General features: G+C 46.9%; 2 protein-coding genes across 4 annotated transcripts; one reads left to right on the plus strand and one right to left on the minus strand.

The window, feature by feature from the left end:
• The first annotated feature begins 17385 nt into the window (after positions 1 to 17385).
• Positions 17386 to 20538, plus strand: LOC100193489 (uncharacterized). 2 transcript variants are annotated; one of them, XM_008663190.4, is made up of 5 exons: positions 17386 to 17946; positions 18117 to 18359; positions 19565 to 19817; positions 19928 to 20199; positions 20291 to 20538. In XM_008663190.4, the coding sequence occupies exons 1-4, from the start codon at positions 17575 to 17577 to the stop codon at positions 20161 to 20163; spliced, it is 1104 nt and encodes a 367-aa protein (XP_008661412.1). In that variant the 5' UTR covers positions 17386 to 17574; the 3' UTR covers positions 20164 to 20199; positions 20291 to 20538. The 2 variants fall into 2 exon arrangements, with proteins under 2 accessions (XP_008661412.1, NP_001132075.1); NM_001138603.1 differs by having other exon boundaries at positions 17481 to 17946; positions 19928 to 20530.
• A 209-nt stretch (positions 20539 to 20747) lies between these two features.
• Positions 20748 to 23002, minus strand: LOC100384459 (2-phytyl-14-beta-naphthoquinone methyltransferase chloroplastic). Of its 2 annotated transcripts, none has more exons than XM_008664031.3 (8): positions 22798 to 23002; positions 22632 to 22696; positions 22444 to 22534; positions 22252 to 22340; positions 21963 to 22096; positions 21814 to 21875; positions 21541 to 21640; positions 20748 to 20949 (listed from the first exon to the last, which is right to left on the minus strand). In XM_008664031.3, exons 1-8 carry the CDS (start codon positions 22954 to 22956, stop codon positions 20906 to 20908), a joined length of 744 nt encoding a protein of 247 aa, XP_008662253.1. In that variant the 5' UTR covers positions 22957 to 23002; the 3' UTR covers positions 20748 to 20905.
• Between the last annotated feature and the right edge of the window lie 1778 nt (positions 23003 to 24780).

Genomic DNA, 24780 nt, shown 5'->3' on the forward strand with positions numbered 1-24780 from the left:
CATCGAGTTAGTTGCTTTTGGTTTGCTCAGCTCCACCAAAAGGCAGGGGGCATATGTTGGGCACCAATTTGAGCTGGCGGACGGTCCGCGCCTATGGGCCGGACGGTCCGCGTACGCGCAGAACAGATTAGGGTCCGAGTTTTTTCGCTGTGTTTGTTGGCGAGAATCACGGGATTTACTCGAAGTTTTGTTGGTAACGGGTCCAGCCCCCCTCCTCTATAAAATCAGAGGATTACGGCCGATTAGAGGCAATCAATCGAACCCATAATCAATACAATTTACATTTATTCTTAGGAGTAGTTCTAGTCTAGTTCTAGTAGCCTTCCAATCCCCAAATTCTCCATCTCTCCTCGACTCTACGTCGATTAGAGGAGTCTAGGTCGGTCTACCCGAGCCTAGACACCACATAGGATCTCTCCTCCCTGACGGGGTCCCTCCCGGGAGCGAGATCCAGGCGTCGTCGGCGATCCTCCGCCGTCCCTGCGCACGCGCGGACTGTCCGGCCGTCAGGCAGGGAACCCTAGCCCCTGCGCCAGGTCGCGGACCGTCCGGCCCTGTGCTGCGGACCGTTCGCGCCTGACCAGAGAGCACCGCCACGGTTCTTGTTGAGTGTTTGATGCTCCGAAAAGGCGTCAACACATTCCTTTATTATTCTATGGAGAATCTACTATAACTCTTATGGCCTGACGTACTACACAATAGTTACCACGTGGGTCCCAATCAAACATCAACATAATAATAATAATAATAATAATAATAATAATAATAATAATAATAATAATAATAATAATAATAATAATAAACGCTTGCAAAATAGGGCACGACCGCGGGTTTCGGCCCAGCCTACATGCGGAGGAGGCCCAAACTACATAATTAGTATTATTGGATAAATCTTTGAGTTTATTTTTACATTAAAGTTATTAAAGATACAAAATGTTGACTATATATTCTATAAATTTAGTCAAATTTGAGAAAGTTTGACCGATACGAATATTATAACGACAAACATTTGTGGACCAAGGATTACAAATGTGCAATCCATTCAAGTCAAGGCTTTGCATCCAGATCCAATGCTCTTACTTGGTTTCTGATTACTTTCCCCGGTCCTTTAGCTCCATCAGAGCAGAGGAGCACTCACACTTCGCTATCCACGTGTTTTATTGTCGTAGAAGTTGAGTCAGACCGGTACGAGCCTAGCCAGTATTAGTAGAACTAGGGTGGCTTTTTTTGTCTGGTTGATTGTATAGAGTTGCAGACTATAGACAAAATTTGTTTGGTTGCCTGTACTGAGACGTGTATTAGAAAAAGGTGTATAAATAGATCTTCAAATATAATATAGCATGAGTGATCTAGTTTTGTTTTAAAAATATTGGGAGCATAAATATGTAAATCTTTTAATTACGAAATATAATGCAAAAACAATCTAAAACACCTCAGATTTGTGTGCTGTTGTACAAACGCATCCCCGTGTACGCAGCCACGGGCCATCTCCGCGGAGCCTAGCTCATGCGTCCTTTTTGTGTGCCCAGCGCCTGTATACGCTAGCCTGATAACCAAACAAACTGATCTTTAAAACTCCATTCGTGCAGTTACATGTCCACAACAGTGAACCAATCATACGGTATGTTCTTCCATCACCATCAAAAACATTAAGGGTGTGTTTGGTTTGACTTTTAGCTCTGGCTTTTGTCTCCTAAAAGCCAAAAGCTAAACTAAAGGGTTGGATCCAGGAAGCAGCTTTTTCTAAAAGCCGACTTTCTCGCAGTGCAAAAATAAAAGCACCTCTGGACCTGCTTTTAGTGGCTTCCAGATGCAACTGTGTAAACATATATCGAAGAACTTTTAACGATTTTTAGTGGATTCGACCAAACAGTTTTTACCTTTTTAACAGCTTACAGCATACAACAGCTTTTTCACAGCTCACAGCACACAGCAGCTTTTTTTCACAGCCACAACCTAACCAAACAGACCCTAAGCTGACACGTAAAAAACTATTATAGCTTTCATTCACTCCTATGATCATCTAGTTCAATCCTTCAACGTTGTTAAAAGGGAGTAACATATAGAGAATAAAATCTCTTAGGCCTCGTTTGTTTTGTTGGAATTGAATTCCATTTTAATAATTATAATTTAGACAAAACTAATTAATTTCATATATTTATATATGTAATATATTTGTATATTATCCTAAATCATATGAGAGAGATATTTATATACTACATTTATGTTATAGCGAAGCAAGTAGAACAATATGCTATAAGCTGTACATCGAAAAAAATAGCATGTAAATCTATAGAATCGATTTCCATCTCTCACCCCATGAATTTGAGATAGGCTTATATGATAACTTTGGAAAGTGGTGGAATGTCATATTTAAAAAATAGCATACTCTATTAGTAAGATTCCAATTCCTCAAAATAAAAGAAAACAAACGAGACCTTAGGGGTCGTTAGATTCCTTCATTTTGAAAGAATTATAATTAACTCGTCGATTCGTACATTAAAGATCGTAGACGGGACATGCATAGGTTCATGAAATTAATGTGGTTTGACAGCCCGATGCATGAAGAGCAGAGGAGATTGAAGGCGACAATGAGAAGAGAGCACATGATGTAAGGGAATAGGAGGCGGCTAGAGCCGAGAAATAGATGTTGGAGAATCTTACTGGTCGTCTAAGTGGAAGTGAGTGACAAAAAGGACATGTTAGTTTCGCTTTTACAATTTATTTATCCTGACTTTGCAAACTTTTATCTAGTTGTGGAACTCGTGCATCGCGTCGAAGGAGCAAATAATACATTAAAGTCTAATCAAACGAATCTCAACCTTACTACATTAAGACACTTACTAGGATGATCCTAGGTTGGAACCTGGGTCAATGGGATCTCCTAGGGATACCACCTGATTCGAGGCCCCACAAACGCCACAAACCTCGTTCGGGCCGATTGAGTATATAGCACAACAACCACTTCTTCCAAAAGCTCAGGCAAATGAGCTTCACTAAGAGATGCATCTAAAATTTATGGAGACAACCCAACTCGAGCATCGTAATGATTAAAGGATAACTTTTGAACGACCACATCCAAACATGGAGGAACAATCGTCTTCACAATTTTGACATATTTCACTTTCACCCAGTCATCTTCAGAGTCAATGGAGATCAACCGTCGGAATACTGTCTCAGATGCAACATGGGACAATAGACCCTCAATTGATAAGCTAGGGTCGTTTAAATTGCAACTATTCTACTCACAAGCTCGAGCGAAAATCTGTCCAAAAGAGGGGCTTTCATCGAACATCACAACCACCTCTTCATTCCATAAAAACTACACTCCCATAAATATTTTCCTCCACGCTTCATCCATGGTATAGTGTCACCATGGTGCCAATCTATTGCAAACACGGTTTCCTAACTTTCCTCCATCTAATATACTAACAATATGCTAAACATATGTTAGCAATTTACTAACTATATAATCACTAACTATATGGTAAGTTAAACTATATGGTAACCTTATACTAACTATATATTCACCAAATTTCCTCCATATACTAAACAATGTGCTAAGTAACTAAAAAATCGAAAAAATACCTCACTCGACGGGCGTCGGAGTGGCTGGGAGGAGCGACATGGTGGCGGCATCCACGTGCGGCGTGCGGCGTGGAGAGAGATAGCAAGAGTAGAGACAGAGAGAAAAGACATAGAGTACAGGCTGTGTGTGGCAGATATTTTGTCCTGAGCTCGGCGCCGAAATTGGGCCACGTTGACGCCACGCCAGTGAAAGGATCACGATGCCCAAGAGGGGGGGTGAATTGGGCTTTTCTAAAAATCAACACTAATTAAAACCTAAGCAAGAGCTAAACAAGAGCCCAACTTCACCCCAACAACTAGCACTAAGAATATAACACTAGAAATGTAACAAAGCTAAGATAATACTTCAAATACTTGCTAAACAAATACACAATGTAAAGTGCTTAAATTGAGTGCGGAATGTAAAGCAAAGTTTAGAAGACTCCTCCAATTTTTCCCGAGGTATCGAAGAGTCGGCACTCTCCACTAGTCCTCGTTGGAGCACCCGCGCAAGGGTATCGCTCCCCCTTGATCCTCGCAAGAACCAAGTGCTCACTACGAGATGATCCTTTGCCACTCCGACGCGGTGGATCCCTCGAGACCGCTTACAAACTTGAGCCGGGTCACCAACAAGATCTTCACGGTGATCACCGAGCTCCCAACGCCACCAAGCCGTCTAGGTGATGCCGATCACCAAGAGTAACAAGCCATAGACTTTCGCTTGACCAAGAGAAGCCTAATGCAAGTGGTGTGTGCTCTAGGTGGCTCTCACTAGCGCTAATGAGGAACAAGCGCGGATTATGATTCTCTAATCTCCTCACTAGGCTTTTGGTGCTTGCAATGCTCTACCAAAGTGCTGGAATAAATGTGGAGTGCAAGACATTGAATATGGTGGGTGGAGGGGTATAAATAGCCCTCACCCACCAACTAGCCGTTACAGGAAACTTGCTGCGCGATGGCGCACTGGACAGTCCGGTGCGCCACCGGTGCGCCAACGGTCACTTCCAACGGCTAGTTCTGACACGGAGCCGTTGGACTCATGGCGCACCGGACAGTGAACAGTCCACTGTCCGGTGCACACCGGACAGTCCGGTGCGATGTCCGGTGTGCCACTAAAATTCATCTCCGAAGGCAGCGCTCTCGGGTTTCTGCGACTGGGAAGGCTCTGCTGTGGACCAGCCTGGTCCCACCTGGCAGAGGGTGCACCGGACAGTCCGGTGCACACCGGACAGTCCGGTGCCCCAAAGCCAGAAACCCTAACTCTTGTTTTTCAGCTGATTTTCAAATCGGTTTTCGTTCTAACTTGAGTGTGAGTTCTAGAGTGACACCTAGCACTGTATATGAGTGTGATTGTGCACCAACACTACACTAGAACTCTCTTGGTCAAACTACTCATCGACAACCCCTCTTTATAGTACGGCTAAAAGAGAATAAAAGACCTAACTAAATCGCGAGTGTCCACATCTCCTTGACACTCGGACTCCGTAGACCTTCACCTTTTGTTCCGTCGTTTTAGCCGTCGCTTCGAGTTCTTATCTACGGGATTGCTTTCACATTGTAGTGCTTTTACCTGTCATGCGACCTAACTTACCATTTGTCTCTGCAAAACACACGTTAGTCACATATAATATTACGTTGTCATTAATCACTAAAACCAACCAGGGGCCTAGATGCTTTCAATCTCCCCCTTTTTGGTGATTGATGACAACCCTACAAGTTTTGTGAGAGTAGTTTGTTTTGAAGATTCTGTCAATAGAAAGAATGGTTAGTTATACTCAGTAATCTTTGACAGAAAGAATGTGTACCATAATAATAAAAGTGAGCGCATACACATCATAAGATTCTTGTTCATATAAAAGAGAAAGTAAATTAATGAAACAAGAGCTAAAAGACTGGTGATATGATATAATGTGAAAACATAGTACACACAGTCAAACATACGCGACGAGAGTATATGACGAGTTTGTGAGCCAAAAACATAAAGCTAGTACAGAGAGTAGCAGGCACAAATATTACATCAAAAGGACTCTGACTCTCTACTAACTCTCTAACTCCCCCTAGCTCTCACAACTCATATGATATAATGTGAAAACATAGTACACACAGTCAAACATACGCGACGAGAGTATATGACGAGTTTGTGAGCCAAAAACATAAAGCTAGTACAGAGAGTAGCAGGCACAAATATTACATCAAAAGGACTCTGACTCTCTACTAACTCTCTAACTCCCCCTAGCTCTCACAACTCATATCTCTCCCCCTTTGGCGTCAAACACCAAAAGGGACCTGAATCTAAATATCTGAAGCAGGAGGAGGCGGCGGAGGCGCATCCGGTCGAGGTCGAGGTAGCAGAGCGAACGCCGACGGAGGGTCAGAGTCAGTCTCGAATCCAGGATCTGCGGTAGAAGCTGGAGCTGGTACTGACTCGGACGCAGGCAGCGCTGCAGGAGCTACCGGAACAGAAGCAGTCACAGATACTGCCACAGCGGTAGTGGTAACAGCAGATGCTGGTGGCACTAGCGGCTGTGGGCAGATAGAGCTGAGGACCGGAGAAGTGAACGCCAAGGTGACCGGCCGGAGCGGAGAGGTAACAGCAGGGGGTGCAGACAAGATCGAAGGCACCACTAGAGCGTGAAGCGAAGAAGGCGGAGCAGACTGAACCGGAGGTGCTGAGATACCAGAATGCTGAAGCATGAGGGCCATGAATGCCCTATTCTCTGCCCTATCCTGAATAAGCTGCTGCTGAAGTGCATCCTGCCTGTCCTGCATGTTCTGAAACATGGAGAGCATCCTATCTGATAAACGGGCCTGCTCGGCTGCCAGGTGAGCCTGCTGCTGAGTGAGAGTCTGGAGAATCGAAGCAAGAGCAGGGTCCATAGCCTGAGGAGTAGCAGGGGCAGCACTAGAGCTCCCAGCCTCATGATCATGGGAGCGTGGAGGCATAGGAGGGGGAGGCGGAGGAGGAATCCCAAAATCATCATCATCATCATCATCAGCTGCTGCACCCTGGGTGTCAAACTGTCGAAGTGCAGCATCCTCGGCCTGAGTGTCAAACACAGGAGCATAAGCTGGCACTGGAATCTCAGGAGCAGGACGGTAAGATCCAAACACAAGGCGTGAGGCCTCAAGGGTACTCTGAAAACGAGGTGGCTGGATCAGCTGCGCAAAGATGTGGCACAAGTAGTGAGCATACGGTAGCTGCCGTCGAGCATGAATCCCATCCAGAACGGTGTCCTCAATCTCACAGATCAGAAAGTCAACAACATCAAACTCAGAGTGGGATACCAGGGCACCAAGGAGCCAAAGCTGAATATGAGTGGTAGCCTCCCTGTATCCCATCCTAGGCAGGAGTGTTCGTCTGACGAGCTCATACAAGTACTTCGCTGCAGTAGTGAAGTCTGCTGGAGAACGTCGCGACCCATCTGTGAAAGGCGGGCGGAACAAAGCCGCGACGTGAGCTGTCCCTGGAGCCATACCGCCGTGAGGGCGACGTGGAGGATCTGAAGTGCCGTAGCAGAGACTGTGAAGGCGAGTCGTCGACTCAGGGAATCCAAATAGCTGTCTGATCTGACTGGCAGTGATAGTGACATCCTCGCGCTCAAAGCGAAACCTCATCCACTGATGATCCGGGTCAATCCAAACAGAGGCATAGAAGACGCGGACCCACTCCTCAACATATCTGCCGCTGATAGTCAAAAAGGACAGAAGGCCTGGCAAATAGGTGAGATGCGCCTCAGACTCAGCGCCGGCTGCTAGCAAGAAAGCTGGAAGATCCAATAGGCGGTGAACTCGTAGCGCAATCTGAGCAGACATCTGAGCCCTGAAGAATGACTCCTGAATCCGTGTGCTGAAGAGAACTCCTGCTGCTGGGTCTCTCTGAGCTGGCAGCCAAGACTCCACGGGTACGTACCTGAACTGACGTACCCGGGCTGCAGTAGCACGCTGAAGATCAAACAGACGAGGATCCGAAGCCAGAGGACGAACCTCAGTCTCATCACACTCCCGGAAGCGAGGTGGAGGGACAGGTGGAGCAGAAGCGGGAGCAGGAGCAGGGGTAGCAGTGGAAGCTGGCGTAGTGCTGGTAGTGGGTATGGCGGTGGAGGTGGATGGAGCAATAGGAGTGACTGGAGCAGGCAGAGTGGGTGGCGGAGTGGAAGCGGAGGTGTGAGTGGAGGAGCGAGACCGGGAGGCGAGACGACGAGCACGGAAAGCAATCTGATCTGAGGGAACATCCGGCTGATCTCCAAGTGCTGCCTGCGCAGCGGCTGCTGCAGCTGCTGCTGTTGCACGAGCCTCTCTGTCCGAACGCCGCTTCTTGCGGCCTTCCTGCTGCTCCAAAAAGACAGTCTTGCCCTTCACCTGCCTGAAGGGGCGACGAGGGTCCTCATCATCGCCACCCCCTGATGCCGACGCATTCTTCGTGCGCGGCATCCTGGACTAAAGTCTGCAAATGAGATAGAGAGACTAAGCACAGAGCAAAGATGACCGATAGATTTAGCAAAGAGTGAGATGTCTACCTGGAAAGGTCACACGAGAGGTGACGATCCAGGCAGGACGGGAGACGGCACACGGTCACACAAGGTCACTGAAATGACAGAAGAGGTGAGCACGTATTAGTCACATAGTCATAAGCATATGAAATGTGAATAAATACATACACAAAGAGATATGGCACGAGACGGGACGATCGATAGGTCAAAAGCCGTGAAAACGACGGTTGACGGACAAATAGAGACATAGGATGATTGGAATTCAAATTGAGGCACAAAACGATATGGGATTGAGCCGATACTTCACGAATAGGTTTATATAGGTCAATATGAGTGAAGTGTGTGCTTGGTTTGAATTTAGGCGAAGAAATAGGGTTTGGGGCACTCGGCTCGGAAACGATCGCGCAAATCGGGAATTTTGGTGAAATTTAAGCCTGGGATCTCGGATTGGCGTGAAATTTTGCAAGTAGGTTACTAGAAGTGTGGTGAAGGTGCCTGAAAAATTTGGGTTCAATTGGAGCAAGTTTGGCTGGTTTAGGCATTTCACCGAACACCTGGTGGGCGGGGATTTAGGGTTTTAGGTATATGGCCATTTGAGGTGGGAATGCCCTCCCGAAGGAGCTAAAAATTTGCAGGGATACACAAGAGAAATACTGAAACTCATACCACCAATTGGATTCACAGGAATTGACAGGAATTCAAAAAGATTTGGAAATGCATCAAAGGGTGGTGAACTGCTAAGAACACAGAGAGAAAGAGAGACAGGGGAGAAGCTGACCGAGAGAGAGGGAAGGATGAGCCCAAGCCGCAAGAGATCGCCGGAGCGCGGCCGGAGACGGAGGACGCCGGTGGAGATCGCCGGCGGGGTAGTCGGAGTCGCCAGGAGCAGAGAGAGAGCCGTGAGACAGAGAGCAGTTGTGCCTCTGGCTCGGTTCTGCGGGCTGGAGGCATTTTTAAAAACGCGATATGGGCGCACCGGACAGTCTACAGTGCCTGTCCGGTGCACACCGGACAGCACACAGTAGATGTCCGGTGAACCACCGGACAGCGCACAGGAAAAGAGGAATTTTGCGCGCGGCTGCCGGTGCACCGGACATTGCACAGTGCAGTGTCCGGTGCACACCGGACTGTCCGGTGAGCCCAGACAGAGGGGAGATTGAAAAATTTTGAATTTTTCTATCTAACTCCTAACCAAACCAAATCCCAATTTATAATCACACAAAAGAACACTTGTTGGGACAGGTATTGGCACCCTCATAAATTTTTTCAAAATATTTTGCCATAGGCTAGATAATTTTTAGAGAAAATAGGCAAATGGTGAAATTTGCATTTTGGTTTGCACTAGGGGTTTTTCATGAGTGATTTGAGTTTTGAATACTCCCCCTAAGTGCAGTACCTCATGCATTATTTCAAGAACCAATAATTGCATGAAAGTAAGAATTTAAGTGCTAAAAGCTTAAAACTAAGACTTGTCAAGTTTGACCCGAGTTAAGCTTTTTCACTCGCTTTATTGGCGGTTATCTCAACTAGGTTAGACAAGTCCTAGATGCAATACAAGGAATTTAAATATGCAATGCAAGTGACAACACCATTTGACATTTCACATAAAATTTCTGAGATCAAGGATATTTAGTTCATTCCTCAACATGCAAAAGCGGGTCTTATCAAGTGGCTTAGTGAAAATATCCGCTAATTGATCTTCCGACCTCACTCCTTCTAAAATGATATCTCCTTTAGCAACATGATCTCTAAGGAAGTGATGACGGATATCAATGTGCTTGGTGCGAGAGTGTTGTACAGGATTATTAGCAATTTTAACAGCACTCTCATTATCACACAACAGAGGTACCTTTTTTAGAACAACGCCATAGTCTAGAAGAGTTTGTTTCATATATAAAATCTGTGTGCAACAAGCACCTGCGGCAATGTATTCCGCTTCGGCAGTTGACAAGGCAACACTATTTTGCTTTTTGGATGTCCATGAAACTAGTGATCTACCAAGCAGATGGCATCCCCCAGAAGTACTTTTCCTATCAATTTTGCAACCGGCATAATCCGAATCGGAATAGCCAATTAAATCAAAAGTAGCTCCTTTGGGATACCACAGACCAACGCTTGTGGTGTGCTTGAGATACCTAAGAATTCTCTTAACAGCGCGAAGATGAGCTTTCTTAGGATTGGATTGAAATCTAGCACACATGCAGACACTAAACATAATATCGGGCCTAGATGCGGTAAGGTATAATAAACTACCAATCATAGAACGGTAGAGAGTTTGATTAACCGGGTTACCTCCCTCATCTAAGTCGAGATGTCCATTTGTGGGCATGGGGGTCTTGATTGGTTTGCACTTTTCCATGTTGAATCTTTTCAACAAGTCTTTGGTATACTTCTCTTGTGAGAGAAAGTTACCATCTTTCATTTGCTTGACTTGAAAGCCGAGGAAGTATGTTAGCTCACCAATCATTGACATCTCGAACTCCTTCGACATCAACTCACCAAATTCCTTGCAATGACAGTCATTTGTCGAGCCAAAGATTATATCATCAACATATACTTGACAAATGAAAATATCACCGTTATGTTTCTTTGTGAAGAGAGTTGTGTCGACGGTCCCGATTTTGAAGCCCTTTTCGATGAGGAAATCGCGAAGACGCTCATACCAAGCCCTTGGAGCTTGCTTTAGCCCATAAAGCGCCTTGGACAACCTGTAAGCATGGTTAGGATATCTAGGGTCTTCAAATCCAGGCGGTTGCTCAACATATACAAGTTCATTTATGAAGCCATTTAAAAATGCACTTTTTACATCCATTTGATAAAGTTTTATATCATAACATGATGCATATGCAAGTAGGATACGGATGGCTTCCTGTCGAGCAACCGGTGCAAAGGTCTCTCCAAAATCTAAGCCTTCAACTTGAGAGAATCCCTTTGCGACAAGTCTTGCCTTGTTTCTAACAATCACACCTTGATCATCTTGTTTGTTTCTGAACACCCACTTTGTTCCAATGATTCTTGCATCTTGTGGGGGCTTCTCCAGGGTCCAAACTTCGTTACGGGTGAAGTTGTTAAGTTCTTCATGCATGGCATTCACCCAGTCCGGATCCTGTAGCGCCTCATCTATACAAGTAGGCTCAACACAAGAAACAAAAGAGTGATGTTCAATAAAATTAGCATGTCTATGTGATCGAGTAATAACCCCTTGTGAAGGACTCCCGATGATTTGGTTTTGAGGATGAGCTTGAAGTAGTGATGAGTTTCTCCTGTCAACCACTTGAGAAGAAGATCCTGGAGCATCAACATCTTCGGCTTGTACCCTTGCTTGTTCATGAGAGACAAATGTATCTTCATTTGCATGCCTCTCATCTTTTTCATCATCTTGTGGTACATTTGATGAAGAAGGCTTGTCAATGATTTGCACCTCTTCTTCATCTTCTTTTGGTTTGATAGTTCCAATAGGCATGTTCTTCATTGCTTCCCTAAGTGGCTCATCACCTACATCATCAAGATTTTCAAGTGCTTCTTGGGAGCCATTAGTCTCATCAAATTCCACATCATATGTTTCTTCTACCACGCCAGTGGCATGGTTGAATACTCGATATGCTTTGGACTTTAATGAATAACCCAAAAGAAAACCAATATCACAACGTCTTTGAAACTTCCCTAGATGATGGCGTTTTTTGTAGATGTAGCATTTGCACCCAAACACCCGGAAGAAGGAGACGTCTGGCTTTTTCCCATTTAGCAGTTCATAAGGAGTCTTCGCAAGTAGCCGGTGAGGAAATAGCCTGTTTGATGCATAACAAGCAGTGTTGACAGCTTCGGCCCAAAACCTCTCCGGTGTGTTATACTCATCAATCATTGTTCTTGCAAGAGTGATCAAGGTCCTATTTTTCCTTTCAACAACTCCATTTTGTTGAGGTGTATATGTGGCAGATACTTCATGCTTGATCCCAATTTCATCACAGTACTCATGAATGTTGGTGTTGTCAAATTCTTTGCCATTGTCACTTCTAATCTTCTTAATCTTGCAATCAAATTCATTTTGTGCTTTCTTGGCAAACTTCTTGAATATAGATGCAACTTCAGATTTGTCATGGAGAAAGAACACCCAAGTGTATCTTGAGAAGTCATCAACAATCACTAGACAGTAGAGGTTGCCACCGACACAGACATAATTTGTAGGTCCAAATAAATCCATATGAAGTAGTTCCAGTGGCCTTGATGTTGACATGAAAGCTTTAGTGGGATGTGTATTAGCAACTTGCTTTCCAGCTTGACATGCACTGCATGGCTTGTCTTTTTCAAACACCACATCCTTTAATCCTCTAACCATATCTTTCTTTAATACCTTCTTGAGTGTGCTCATTCCAACATGTGCAAGCCTCCTATGCCAAAGCCATCCAAGAGAAGCTTTGGTGAAGAGGCAAGTTCTTAAGTCTGCATCTTCTGAAGTGAAATCCACTAAGTAGAGGTTGTTGTATCTAAATCCCTTGAATACCATTGATTCATCATCCATTTTTGTTACAATAACCTCTGATGGAGTGAATAAGCATTGAAGTCCAAGATCACAGAGTTGTCCCACTGATAATAAATTGAAGCTCAAAGGTGCAACTAAGAGAACATTTGATATTGATAAGTCATTTGAGATTGCCACCTTGCCAAGTCCTTGTACTTTTCCTTTTGAGTTGTCTCCAAATGTGATTTTATCTTGACCATCAACATTCTCATCTAATGAGGTGAACATCCGTGGGTTGCCTGTCATATGTTGTGTGCATCCACTGTCAATAACCCAATGACTCCCACCGGTCTTGTAGTTCACCTACATTCACAGACAATTCAAGCTTGAGTTTTGAGAGCCCTATATTGCATAGGACCAGTGACTCTCTCAATTAAGGACTTTGCCACCCAGATTTGTTTAGGTCTACTCTTATTTGGTGGACCTAGGAATGTAACCTTAATCTTTCCATTTGCAACCTTTCTTAGAACATAGTGAGCATTGAAAGCAAATGGTCTTGAGTGCTTAGGCAAGGGAGTTGGTGGTTTAGCTTTGCAGTTGTGGGCAAAATGACCTTCATTTCCACACTCAAAGCATTTGATAGGCTTGTGAGTCTGCTTTGGCTTGTATTGAGTGATAGCTTTCTTTTGCACAAAAGCATTGTATCCAATACCACTCTTGTTATTTTTCATAACAGTGTTCATAAGCAGCTCATTTTGGAGGTATTGACCCTTGTTGAACTTTTGCACACTTGTTGCAAGATGTTCATTTTCACTTTTTAGTTTCTTGACCTCATTCTTAAGCCTTTGATTATCCACTGCCAATTCATTGTTGAAATCATTGTTCTCAATAGCAACTTTTCCTCTAGTAGTTGCATCAGTCAAGTAATTCTTCAATTTTTGGTTGTCTAAAGTCAGGACTTCAACTTTTTCAGTCAATTCATCATGTAGACTAGTTTGCTCTTCTTGAATCAAGTCATCACATGAGGTTGCTACATCAAGCTTAACAACAGGGTTAATAGCCTCATGTGTTTTGCAAGATAAAAGTTCATTTTCAACAAGAAGATTGTCATGATCAAATTTAATTTGAGTATAGTCTTCCTTGATCTTTACTAGTCTATTTTGCAACTCCCTATTAACTTCATTTAATTTGTCATATTTTTCCTTAGCATCTTTTAGGGAGTTTGTGAGCTCATTTACAGTTGATGACATAGTTTTATTTTCTTCCTTTATTTCATCACTAGCCTTTATAACTATGTCATACTTGGCATTTAAAGATTCATTTTCATTTTTCAACCTATCACATTTAGCTTTTGACTTTCTAATGATTTGAGTATATTCTTTAAGCAAGTCAGCTAACTCATCATATGAAGGTGAAGCAAATTCTTCATCACTATCACTATCACTATCATCATCAATATTAATATCATTTTGTACCTTTCATTCACCCCTAGCCATGAGGCACAGGTGAGAAGTGGATGATGGCGATGGTGGTGGTGAAGAGAAGTCCCCGGCGATGGCAGCAACCTTTTCATCATTTTCTTCTTCACTTGAAGAAGACCCACTTGATGATTCGATGTCGGTGAGCCAGTCGCCAACAATATATGCCTTTCCATTCTTCTTCTTGTGGAACCTCTTTTGCTTCCCATCCTTTCTCTTGAAGAATTTCTTTTCCTTCTTTTCATCATCGCTGTCATCTTCTTTCTTGCCCTTGAACTTGTTCTTCTTGGGCTTGTTGCATTGATGAGCAAGATGACCAAGCTCACCACAGTTGTAGCAGTCCATCTCAGAAATGGGCTTTCTTTTGTTGGAAAAGAACTTCTTCTTCCTTGAATCAAATTTGATGCCTTCTCTATTTAGCTTCTTCAACATCTTGGTGGTCTTCCTTACCATCAAGGCAATGTTTGCATCAAGGTCATCATCACTTGAGGATTCTTCCTCAACTTGTATTTTTGCTTTTCCTTTTCTTTCATGATTTGCTTTGAGAGCCAAATCCTTTCTTTTGGAAGATGATTCTTCTTTGTCGTTGATGTGCATGTACATTTCATGGGCATTGATCTTTCCCAAAATTTGTGTAGGTGTGGTAACCGAAAGATCCATTTGATGTAGCACAGTGACAATGTGTCCATATTTGTCTATTGGGAGGACACTGAGAATCTTCCTCTCAACATCCGGTTGTGAGATTTGAGTAAGCCCCAATCCATTGACTTCCTCTACAAGAATATTAAGTCGTGAGTACATAGCGTTTGCATTTTCATTAGCAAGCATTTCAAAAGAATTTAACTTTCGCATAGCTATGTGATATCTTTCCTCACGTTCACTTCTAGTTCCTTCGTGTAGAGCACAAATGTCCATCCACAAATCATGAGCATTTTTATGATTCCGAACTCTATTGAACACATCTTTGCAAAGGCCTCTAAAAAGGGTGTTTTTGGCCTTCGCATTCCATTTCTCATAATTGAACTCATCACCTACAAGATTTGTGGCATCTCTAGGTTCGGGGAACCCTTGTGTGGCGGCTTTATAGACACCGATGTCTATAGCCTCTAAGTATGCTTCCATACGAATTTTCCAATAAGGAAAATCGTCACCATCAAAAACGGGAGGAGGTCCATCCCCACCGGACATCGTAACTCTAGCGGTTAAGCTAATCTATGAGCAACAAGGCTCTGATACCAATTGAAAGGATCACGATGCCCAAGAGGGGGGGTGAATTGGGCTTTTCTAAAAATCAACACTAATTAAAACCTAAGCAAGAGCTAAACAAGAGCCCAACTTCACCCCAACAACTAGCACTAAGAATATAACACTAGAAATGTAACAAAGCTAAGATAATACTTCAAATACTTGCTAAACAAATACACAATGTAAAGTGCTTAAATTGAGTGCGGAATGTAAAGCAAAGTTTAGAAGACTCCTCCAATTTTTCCCGAGGTATCGAAGAGTCGGCACTCTCCACTAGTCCTCGTTGGAGCACCCGCGCAAGGGTATCGCTCCCCCTTGATCCTCGCAAGAACCAAGTGCTCACTACGAGATGATCCTTTGCCACTCCGGCGCGGTGGATCCCTCGAGACCGCTTACAAACTTGAGCCGGGTCACCAACAAGATCTTCACGGTGATCACCGAGCTCCCAACGCCACCAAGCCGTCTAGGTGATGCCGATCACCAAGAGTAACAAGCCATAGACTTTCGCTTGACCAAGAGAAGCCTAATGCAAGTGGTGTGTGCTCTAGGTGGCTCTCACTAGCGCTAATGAGGAACAAGCACGGATTATGATTCTCTAATCTCCTCACTAGGCTTTTGGTGCTTGCAATGCTCTACCAAAGTGCTGGAATAAATGTGGAGTGCAAGACATTGAATATGGTGGGTGGAGGGGTATAAATAGCCCTCACCCACCAACTAGCCGTTATAGGAAACTTGCTGCGCGATGGCGCACTGGACAGTCCGGTGCGCCACCGGTGCGCCAACGGTCACTTCCAACGGCTAGTTCTGACACGGAGCCGTTGGACTCATGGCGCACCGGACAGTGAACAGTCCACTGTCCGGTGCACACCGGACAGTCCGGTGCGATGTCCGGTGTGCCACTAAAATTCATCTCCGAAGGCAGCGCTCTCGGGTTTCTGCGACTGGGAAGGCTCTGCTGTGGACCAGCCTGGTCCCACCTGGCAGAGGGTGCACCGGACAGTCCGGTGCACACCGGACAGTCCGGTGCCCCAAAGCCAGAAACCCTAACTCTTGTTTTTCAGCTGATTTTCAAATCGGTTTTCGTTCTAACTTGAGTGTGAGTTCTAGAGTGACACCTAGCACTGTATATGAGTGTGATTGTGCACCAACACTACACTAGAACTCTCTTGGTCAAACTACTCATCGACAACCCCTCTTTATAGTACGGCTAAAAGAGAATAAAAGACCTAACTAAATCGCGAGTGTCCACATCTCCTTGACACTCGGACTCCGTAGACCTTCACCTTTTGTTCCGTCGTTTTAGCCGTCGCTTCGAGTTCTTATCTACGGGATTGCTTTCACATTGTAGTGCTTTTACCTGTCATGCGACCTAACTTACCATTTGTCTCTGCAAAACACACGTTAGTCACATATAATATTACGTTGTCATTAATCACTAAAACCAACCAGGCCCGTTTAGCACGAAAAAAGCGGACCGAAAAGCGGGCTATGCCGGCCGAAAAGTACGTTTTAGTGTAAAAAAAGCGGGCTTAACGGGCTTAGAGCTAAACGGGCCGTGCCGGGCTAGCCCACCGTGCCTAATTTCCTGTCCGAGCCCGACCCGCTTATTCGTGCCGGGCCAGTTCGGGCCCGCATATAACCGGGCCGTGTCGGGCTCGGACCGGGCCCAAACAACGGGTTTCGTGCCGGGCTCGCGGGCCTCGTGCTTATTGGACATCTATAATCACCACTCAGTTAATTAGGGTTTGGCACTAGACGCGTCTTTGCTCAGCCTGCGACTAAACGACTGTTATTAACTACGGTTTTGACGAGGGCTATCCGTTCTTTTTGATTCCGTCCTATTCAGTCCTTGTTCGTCGAATTGTACCCGGAATCGTTCTGGTTAATCAAACTTTATATAAATTAGAGAAGCAATCTATCTAGAAATCGTTCCGGTCCATCAATCCGACACAAACAAACAAGTCTCACCGGGCTACCGCCCGTACCGTGCCACCACCGGAAAAGGGAATTCCCGTCTCTGGAGCCGGCTTTGATGTCCGAGCGACTCGTCTCTGCCGCCCAGTGGTGCCTTGCCGCCTTCCAGTATGTGGGACAGTGGGAGTGGGACTGCACAACCCAACTGGACCGTCTGTCTTTTAACTCGCACGCAGGCACGCAGCCGGGCGCTCTCCTCCCCGTCCGTCTATTCTCTATACAAAAGCGGGACTCCGTGTCGCCCCTGCCCACCTGGCCGCTCCATCTCGCGTCCAACAATCAATTCGGCGTCGCTCTCGTCTCATCAGTCATCACTCCGCGACTGCGAGCGAGCGAGCGAGGCCCTTCCGCGCCACGCGCAATGGACGCTGCTCTGCTCGTGACCGTCCTCGTCCCCGCGGTGGCGGCGCTCCTCGTCCTCGGGGCCGCGTCCGCCTCGCCGCCGCGCGCCTTCTTCGTGTTCGGGGACTCCCTCGTGGACAACGGCAACAACAACTACCTCATGACCACGGCGCGGGCCGACGCGCCGCCCTACGGGATCGACTTCCCCACGCACCTGCCCACGGGGCGGTTCTCCAACGGGCTCAACATCCCCGACATCATCAGCGAGCACCTCGGCTCCCAGCCCGCGCTGCCGTACCTCAGCCCCGACCTCCGCGGCGACCAGCTGCTCGTCGGCGCCAACTTCGCGTCCGCCGGCGTCGGCATCCTCAACGACACCGGCATACAGTTCGTAAGCAACAACAGAGACAGATAATAGGCAGCCGCGTCGTTGCCTGCCGCGCGCGTTCTCGCCACCGGCCGGCCGGACCCGGACGACAGGGATACAGCAGTACGTCCTGTAGTGTAGCTGCATATACAGCAGAACTAACCTTCGTTATTACGTACGTACGGCGTGGCCAGGTGAACATCATCGGGATCGGGCAGCAGCTGCACAACTTCCAGGACTACCAGCAGAGGCTGGCCGCGTTCGTCGGCGACGACGCGGCGAGGCAGGTCGTGAGCAATGCGCTCGTCCTCATCACGCTCGGCGGCAACGACTTCGTCAACAACTACTACCTGGTGCCCTTCTCCTTCCGCTCCCGCCAGTTCGCCATCCAGGACTACGTCCCGTACCTCATCTCCGAGTACAGGAAAATCCTCACGGTAAATTGCTTCAGCTCTCCCTTCAAATTCCAGCTACTCAATCATCATCAAGCGTAAATTAGTCAAAAAAAATATAGAGATAATTTAGGAGAACCGGGACAAGTAGTCGTGTTATCCAAGCGTTATTTCCAGTACAAAATTCTGCGAACGCATTATGCCTAAGTCCTAACCCGGAGTAAAGGGGAAAGAAATAATAAAAAAAAGTAGCTGCTTACTGACTCAAACACAAGCAAGAAGATATGGGCCGGTAGGTAGCTGATTGTTGGCGTCGGTTTCCGAGAGGCCGGGAAGGAGACACAAAACTGTAGCAGGTGAATGCTTCTTGGCACGCCAGTGTGTAATTTTGGGCAGTATATGTGTTCTGACTGGCATGGCCGGCCGTGGCCTCTAGTTCACAAGCTGGCAAGCTGCCCCATACCAAAGTGCAGTGTTACAAGACAGTTTCTGCGCAGAGTTTCAGCAGTTTCAGGCACCAGCCGATGCGATGCGAGAAGTGACAAAACCCTTGATGGCCAGTCCGAGTGGCAGTCTGATATGTTTGTTCCCTAGGAAGCAAGACTCCAAACCCGCAATTGCAGCCCCCGCCCCCAGTGTCGAGTGCTGTTCAGCAGAACAACACAACTGCTGAACGTCTGTACCTACTATATGTTTATATTATTATATATATGAAGCTTCATATAAGTAGCTAGCTAAAATGGCGTTGCACTCCTCTTGCAGTACAAGCTTAATTAAGGCACGAGCTCTCCGTGGAGCAATCTGCAAAACGTTGGCCTACTCTCCCTTAACCAGAAACACAAAAAAGGCCCAGCACTCGTATGATGTGATGTGGTAATTCAGCACCTCTGGCGGGTGAATGTATGTGATGTCGATCACCTGCTCTGATCCACTCTGCACACTGGTGGTCAGTAAGTACTAGTAGGCTAGTAGCCACGCCATTTACCGAGCCCACACTGAAGAACGACACCGACCGCCTGATCGTCCCCCCTACTCGTAGCCGTAGGCATGGTGGTTGGGTTTTAGTTACTCTAGCCAATTCGCCACATGCAGGAGCATCATGGGCTCGTGGTATATATGAGTGGTCGTAGTATTTCTTTCGCTTCCTGTAGTATACTCCTAGGGACCAGCTGTGGCAGTGCGAGTAGTTACTTTGTGACGGCGTGCCCTGACCACGCGGAACACTGTGTGCATGCTGTGGACGCGCGCAGCGGCTGTACGAGCTCGGGGCCCGTCGCGTGGTGGTGACGGGCACCGGGATGATCGGGTGCGCGCCGGCGGAGCTGGCCATGCACAGCATCGACGGCGAGTGCGCGCGCGACCTCACGGAGGCGGCCGACCTCTTCAACCCGCAGCTGGTGCAGATGCTCTCCGACCTCAACGCGGCCATCGGCGGCGACGTCTTCATCGCCGCCAACACCAACCGCCTCAGCTTCGACTTCATGTTCAACCCGCAGGACTACGGTACGTACGTACGTACGTGTTGGGCAACTCGGGTCAGATCAGACAGCGTAGGCGTAGCAGCGGGGGTTAATTTCACTGTTGCTGCTGCCGCTGCCGCGTGCCGCCTGCAGGGTTCGTGACGGCCAAGGTGGCGTGCTGCGGGCAGGGCCCGTACAACGGGATCGGGCTGTGCACGCCGGCGTCCAACGTGTGCCCCAACCGGGACGTGTACGCGTACTGGGATGCGTTCCACCCCACGGAGCGCGCCAACCGGATCATCGTCGCCCAGTTCATGCACGGCTCCACCGACCACATCAGCCCCATGAACATCAGCACCATCCTCGCCATGGACAACAGGGGGGACTAGTCCCGCCGCGTGCTGCCTCCACCCATCTCGTCATTGGTTGGTTCATGCCAAGAGGTTTTGCTGCATTGCATGTGTCATGGAGCTGGTGGATGACAAGTTTTCGTTGCTCCTTTTTGTGGTTTATCAGATGACGTGAATTAGTGGTGAATTGAGCCGAGTGGGTTAAATACAACTGTCCCAAGTTTCTTCGCTCCAGCAGATTGTTTGAGGGCAGGGCTAGCTAGGAACTTCAGAAATTGCTAAGCGGTACTACCTAGCCAGTCCGTCCGATCATTTCAAGAAAATTCTCTTGCACTTTGTAGTGTGATCCTGAACTTTTGGGGTACAAGGTACCGACAATTCAATGCCAATGTATATTTTGGTGGCTGGGGCACAGTTATACATGTGGACCATGGCTGGCAGCGAAGTAGGTAGGAGGCTAGGAGCTATGAAGATGACGCTGGAAAATGCTACCACACAGAACGGATCTCACCCGTCGCAATGGGGACCGAGTAAACGGGAGAACCGGAGGGTAGAGGAGAGGACTGCACGCAGTTTTACTGAGGGGGAAAAAGGATTCAGTTCAGAGCAAATGAGCAACGCGGTGAAAAGCTGGATGTCAGTTCTGGGCAAAATGGGCAACGCACAGTGAAAAGCTGAAATTCCCACATGCTCTCAGACATTGCAACGCATAATTAATAAGAACCTTTGAATGCTCCCGCGCTGTAGAACAACATGCCGGTGTAATCTGCAGAAGCATGCGTCAGCGTCTCGGTCCATCTTGATCGTAATCACAACGTCGATGCTCTACAGAAGCGCAGGTTCAAACAGAAGACAGTGATAATCAAGACGTCCAGGCCCCTCTGGAATCAACACTTGTCATTGACCTCATCTGAGGCCAATACATAGAAGAAGAGCGTACAATCAGCTAAAATGATGCAGAGGAACCATGCAACTCGATTTTCCGTTCTACATTCTACTCATCTAGTCGCTACTAGATTCCCCATAAGCCCTCCACCAAGCTCGTAGTGCTTCGCTGCACAGAACCCAGCTTCTTTGGCCAGTTTCTCCAACTCTTCTCCTAAAAAGAAAAGAGAGCAAGACACAAGCTAGATGTAGTTTCGTGGTAGGGTATAGGGCCACTAAACAAATGGTTCAAACCACTTTTATTATCCAGAACAGCAGAGCGCAGATTTTGTGACAAAATAAATGCTAGTGGTTTGGTGTGAAAAGGGAGGGAAAAAAATGGTATCATGTTGAATTTGCACCTCATCAGTCCAAGAGTGAGAATAGTGAGATGAGTATCTCTACGTATAGTGTAGCTCTACCATCAGAATGACACACAATACCATGCTCTTTCATGGACGCGTTCTTGGTGAGGGAAATAAACACACATACCTGTTAGATACTGTGATATGGAGCTTTTCAAGTACTTGTATTCTTCAGTTAGTCCATAGCCACTAGCTAAAGGAACCACAACATTGTCTATCGCCCAACTCTGTCCAAGCGAAAACGGAAACATCAATCTGGTCAGTGAGACATATGGTCTGAATTTGCTACAATGACATTATTAATGAAGACTTGACTTTTCCAGGGAAACTGAACACAAGTCCGATTCATGTGTATGCCAACTTCAAATAGAAGTACTCTCAAGATTGGTAGACATTTTACCTGTAATGACGCTGTGAAAAGTGATGAGCTCTTGTTAAAATCAAGAATAGAAGCTCTTGATCCTGTGGTTCAGTAAGAACATAGCTCAGAAAATTTATCCAGATTGCTAACAAAACAATACTTGAACAAAATTTTAACCACTATCCAACCTGGTTTCAGGACCCTATATATTTCTTGCATCGCTTTCGATTTATCAACCACATTGCGCAATCCGTAGCCAACTGTTACAGCATCGAAGTAGCAGTCTGTGAATGGTAAATCAAGTGCATCACCCTCGATCCATCTGCAAGTGCCAGTGTCAGATGTAGGTGTACCACATAACGTCATGTCGTCATATCACATATGTTAGCAGCAGTCTGTTCTGGATCTGCAAACTGTAGTTGCTCTGAAATCACAAGATGTTCTGGATCTGCAAACCCTCACATTGAGGATGCTCACTTGATGTTCTTGTAACACAGCTTCCACCGTTGCTCCTGACGGCCAGCAGCAGTCTGTAGTTGCTGACTTGAAAAATCAACAGCCATCACCTGTTTCAGTTGGGTGCAAATGATGATAAGATTCCAAGCAGGGGAAAACAAAACCGCCTGGCTAATCTGAAGTCTGAATACTATAAGCGAATCCAACACCAACCTCTCCATCTAAGCCGACCTTCTGAGACAGCAGGAACGCCAAATCCCCGCTCCCGCAGCAGAGATCAAGAACTCGATCCCCCATCTTCGCTCTAACTCCATATGAGCAAACTTTTGCATCAATCGATCGTAGAACAGGGCATTTTGATTCACATTGCTTATCTACTACAGTTACCACTAGCGCTATACCTCGACCAAGAGACGCATATGCGCTTCCACGTCCGGTGCTGTCCAAGGCTGAGCACGTCGTTCAGCTGCAAAGAACCCGTGGAATTTTTACACCATTGCATTGCTATCTGCAACACTAATTTCGTAGGAGCAACGAGAGGTTGAGAAGGGAGCGGGAGGTACGAACATGATCGTAGACGGGGGCGATGCGGCTGAAGAGAGCCTGCCTCTCTCCGGCAGAGGACGACGAGCAGCGAAAGGCGGCGTGTCCACGGCCTCGCCGGCGGCCGGCGGGGCTGAACACGACGCCGGTAGCTACGGAAATCCCCGCGGTCAAGGCCACCATCGTGTCCGTTCGCTTGCCCCCGAATCGTGGTTAGGATATGCATATGCTACGGAACGATGGAAAACGGTTTGACTATTTTGCCCCCGCCGCGTGGGTTGCCAAACGATTTCCGAGTCTTCTGACACTCCTTGCCGCCGCCGGGTAATACCCAAAAATGTAAGATGAAAGCATAGTTGGGATACATACATGATTTTTGCCTATTTTATTATAACATGTGAACCAACACCTCAAAAGTCAGTAATTAATTAGTGACACTTAAAGTAATTTGTGCATCATGCTGTGATTTATTTGTTTGTACATTCCCTCATAAAGAAATATGCAAATAGTGGAAGGGACATTAAACCTAATGTTGGGGACCAATAATTTGAGAAATAAGATATAGAAGGTGAAGAGGAAAATAGGAAAAGCCCTATATACAATGTAAGGAAAATATATAAATAAACATGTCATTTCATATCAACATCTTGGACTAGTACATCTAGTTCAAATTCAAAGTTTACAGTCGAATTTGGATTCAAATTTAAGAATTCAAACATGAAAAGAAAAGAAGAAAATAGAAAGAAAATGGGAAAAAGCCCTAACCTAATTGGACCTGCGGCACCCAATTTGGCCCACTGAAGAAAACCAACTGTGCGGCCCAGGACTACCTGCACGCGCACAACCGCCAGACACTGACAGGTCGGGCCTGCGCGCCAGCGGCTGCAAACCCGCGCGCCCACGTACTTGAGACCAGCGCCAACAGTAGGGTACACGGGGCAGTCTCTCGTTCGTGTTTCACGCGCGCTCGTCGTCTGTCTCCGCTACGCTGACCGGTGGGCCGGAGATGTCAGCTCCTTCCTCAACTGAAATTCGCGCATGGCGGGCGGCGCAGTCTCCCCTCCCCTTCTTCCGGAGCTGCTGGCCGTGGCTCCGAGTCCGTAGGATCGGGGCGTTAAATGTCGTGCTTGCCCACGAATCCTCCACCCTAAAACCACACGAATCCAGCTGTCCTCCCCGTGACCGAGAGAGCTCTCCCGTGCATGCCGCCGCCGGCTAAAACCACACTGCGTGGATGACCGACCGTAGCAAGGTATCCGGAGTGTTCGCGGGTGACCACGGAAGCGTTCTGCGGCACATTCTGGCGGAATAGCCCATCGGACCGCCACGAATTCCTCGACGTCGTTCAATCTCCACCGCGGTACCGCACTGTCACGTGGGCAGGGCAGTCGCCATCTCGATTTGAGGTAGATCTACTCCCATCCTCCTTGTTTCAATCTCTGCGACGTGTAGGACGTAGGAATCGGAGTTTTAGCGCGTGGGCAGCGAGGCTGGGGACCTATGGCAATGGCGTCGTCGTGGTCCTGCGGGGAGCGCCGCCGCTCGGTGGGGTTGAGGACCGGCGCGAGTGTGGATCGTTGGATGCAGTTCGGGCGGTCCCGATTAGATCGTCGCGTACCGCTTCGCGGGGTTCCTCGTGGCGTCAGATGGTGATCGGGCGGGTGTCGAGCGCCTGGGTCGTTTGGTGATCCGGTCCGTTGATTTGGCATCCGAGGGCTAAAAATCGTGCACTGGTGTATAATAGCGAAGATCTAATCCTAGCCGTAGATGTAGGATCGTGCGGCTCTGGTCGAAACATACCCCTTCGGCCAGGGATTTTTGTTAAAAAGACCCTAGAAGATTTGTTAACCAACCCGCGGTCCATGGGCACTGTGCTCTGTGCCTCGGGTTTCTTGCACCGAGAACCCTGTCTTTTCCAGGATTTGACGCCCAATCCAGATAATTAATAAAACAGGGAAAATCATTTAGAAAGTAGTTTTTAGTACATATTTAAATGCAGAAACTTGT

Source organism: Zea mays, chromosome 10, assembly GCF_902167145.1.
Source record: "Zea mays cultivar B73 chromosome 10, Zm-B73-REFERENCE-NAM-5.0, whole genome shotgun sequence".
Lineage (NCBI taxonomy): Eukaryota > Viridiplantae > Streptophyta > Magnoliopsida > Poales > Poaceae > Zea > Zea mays.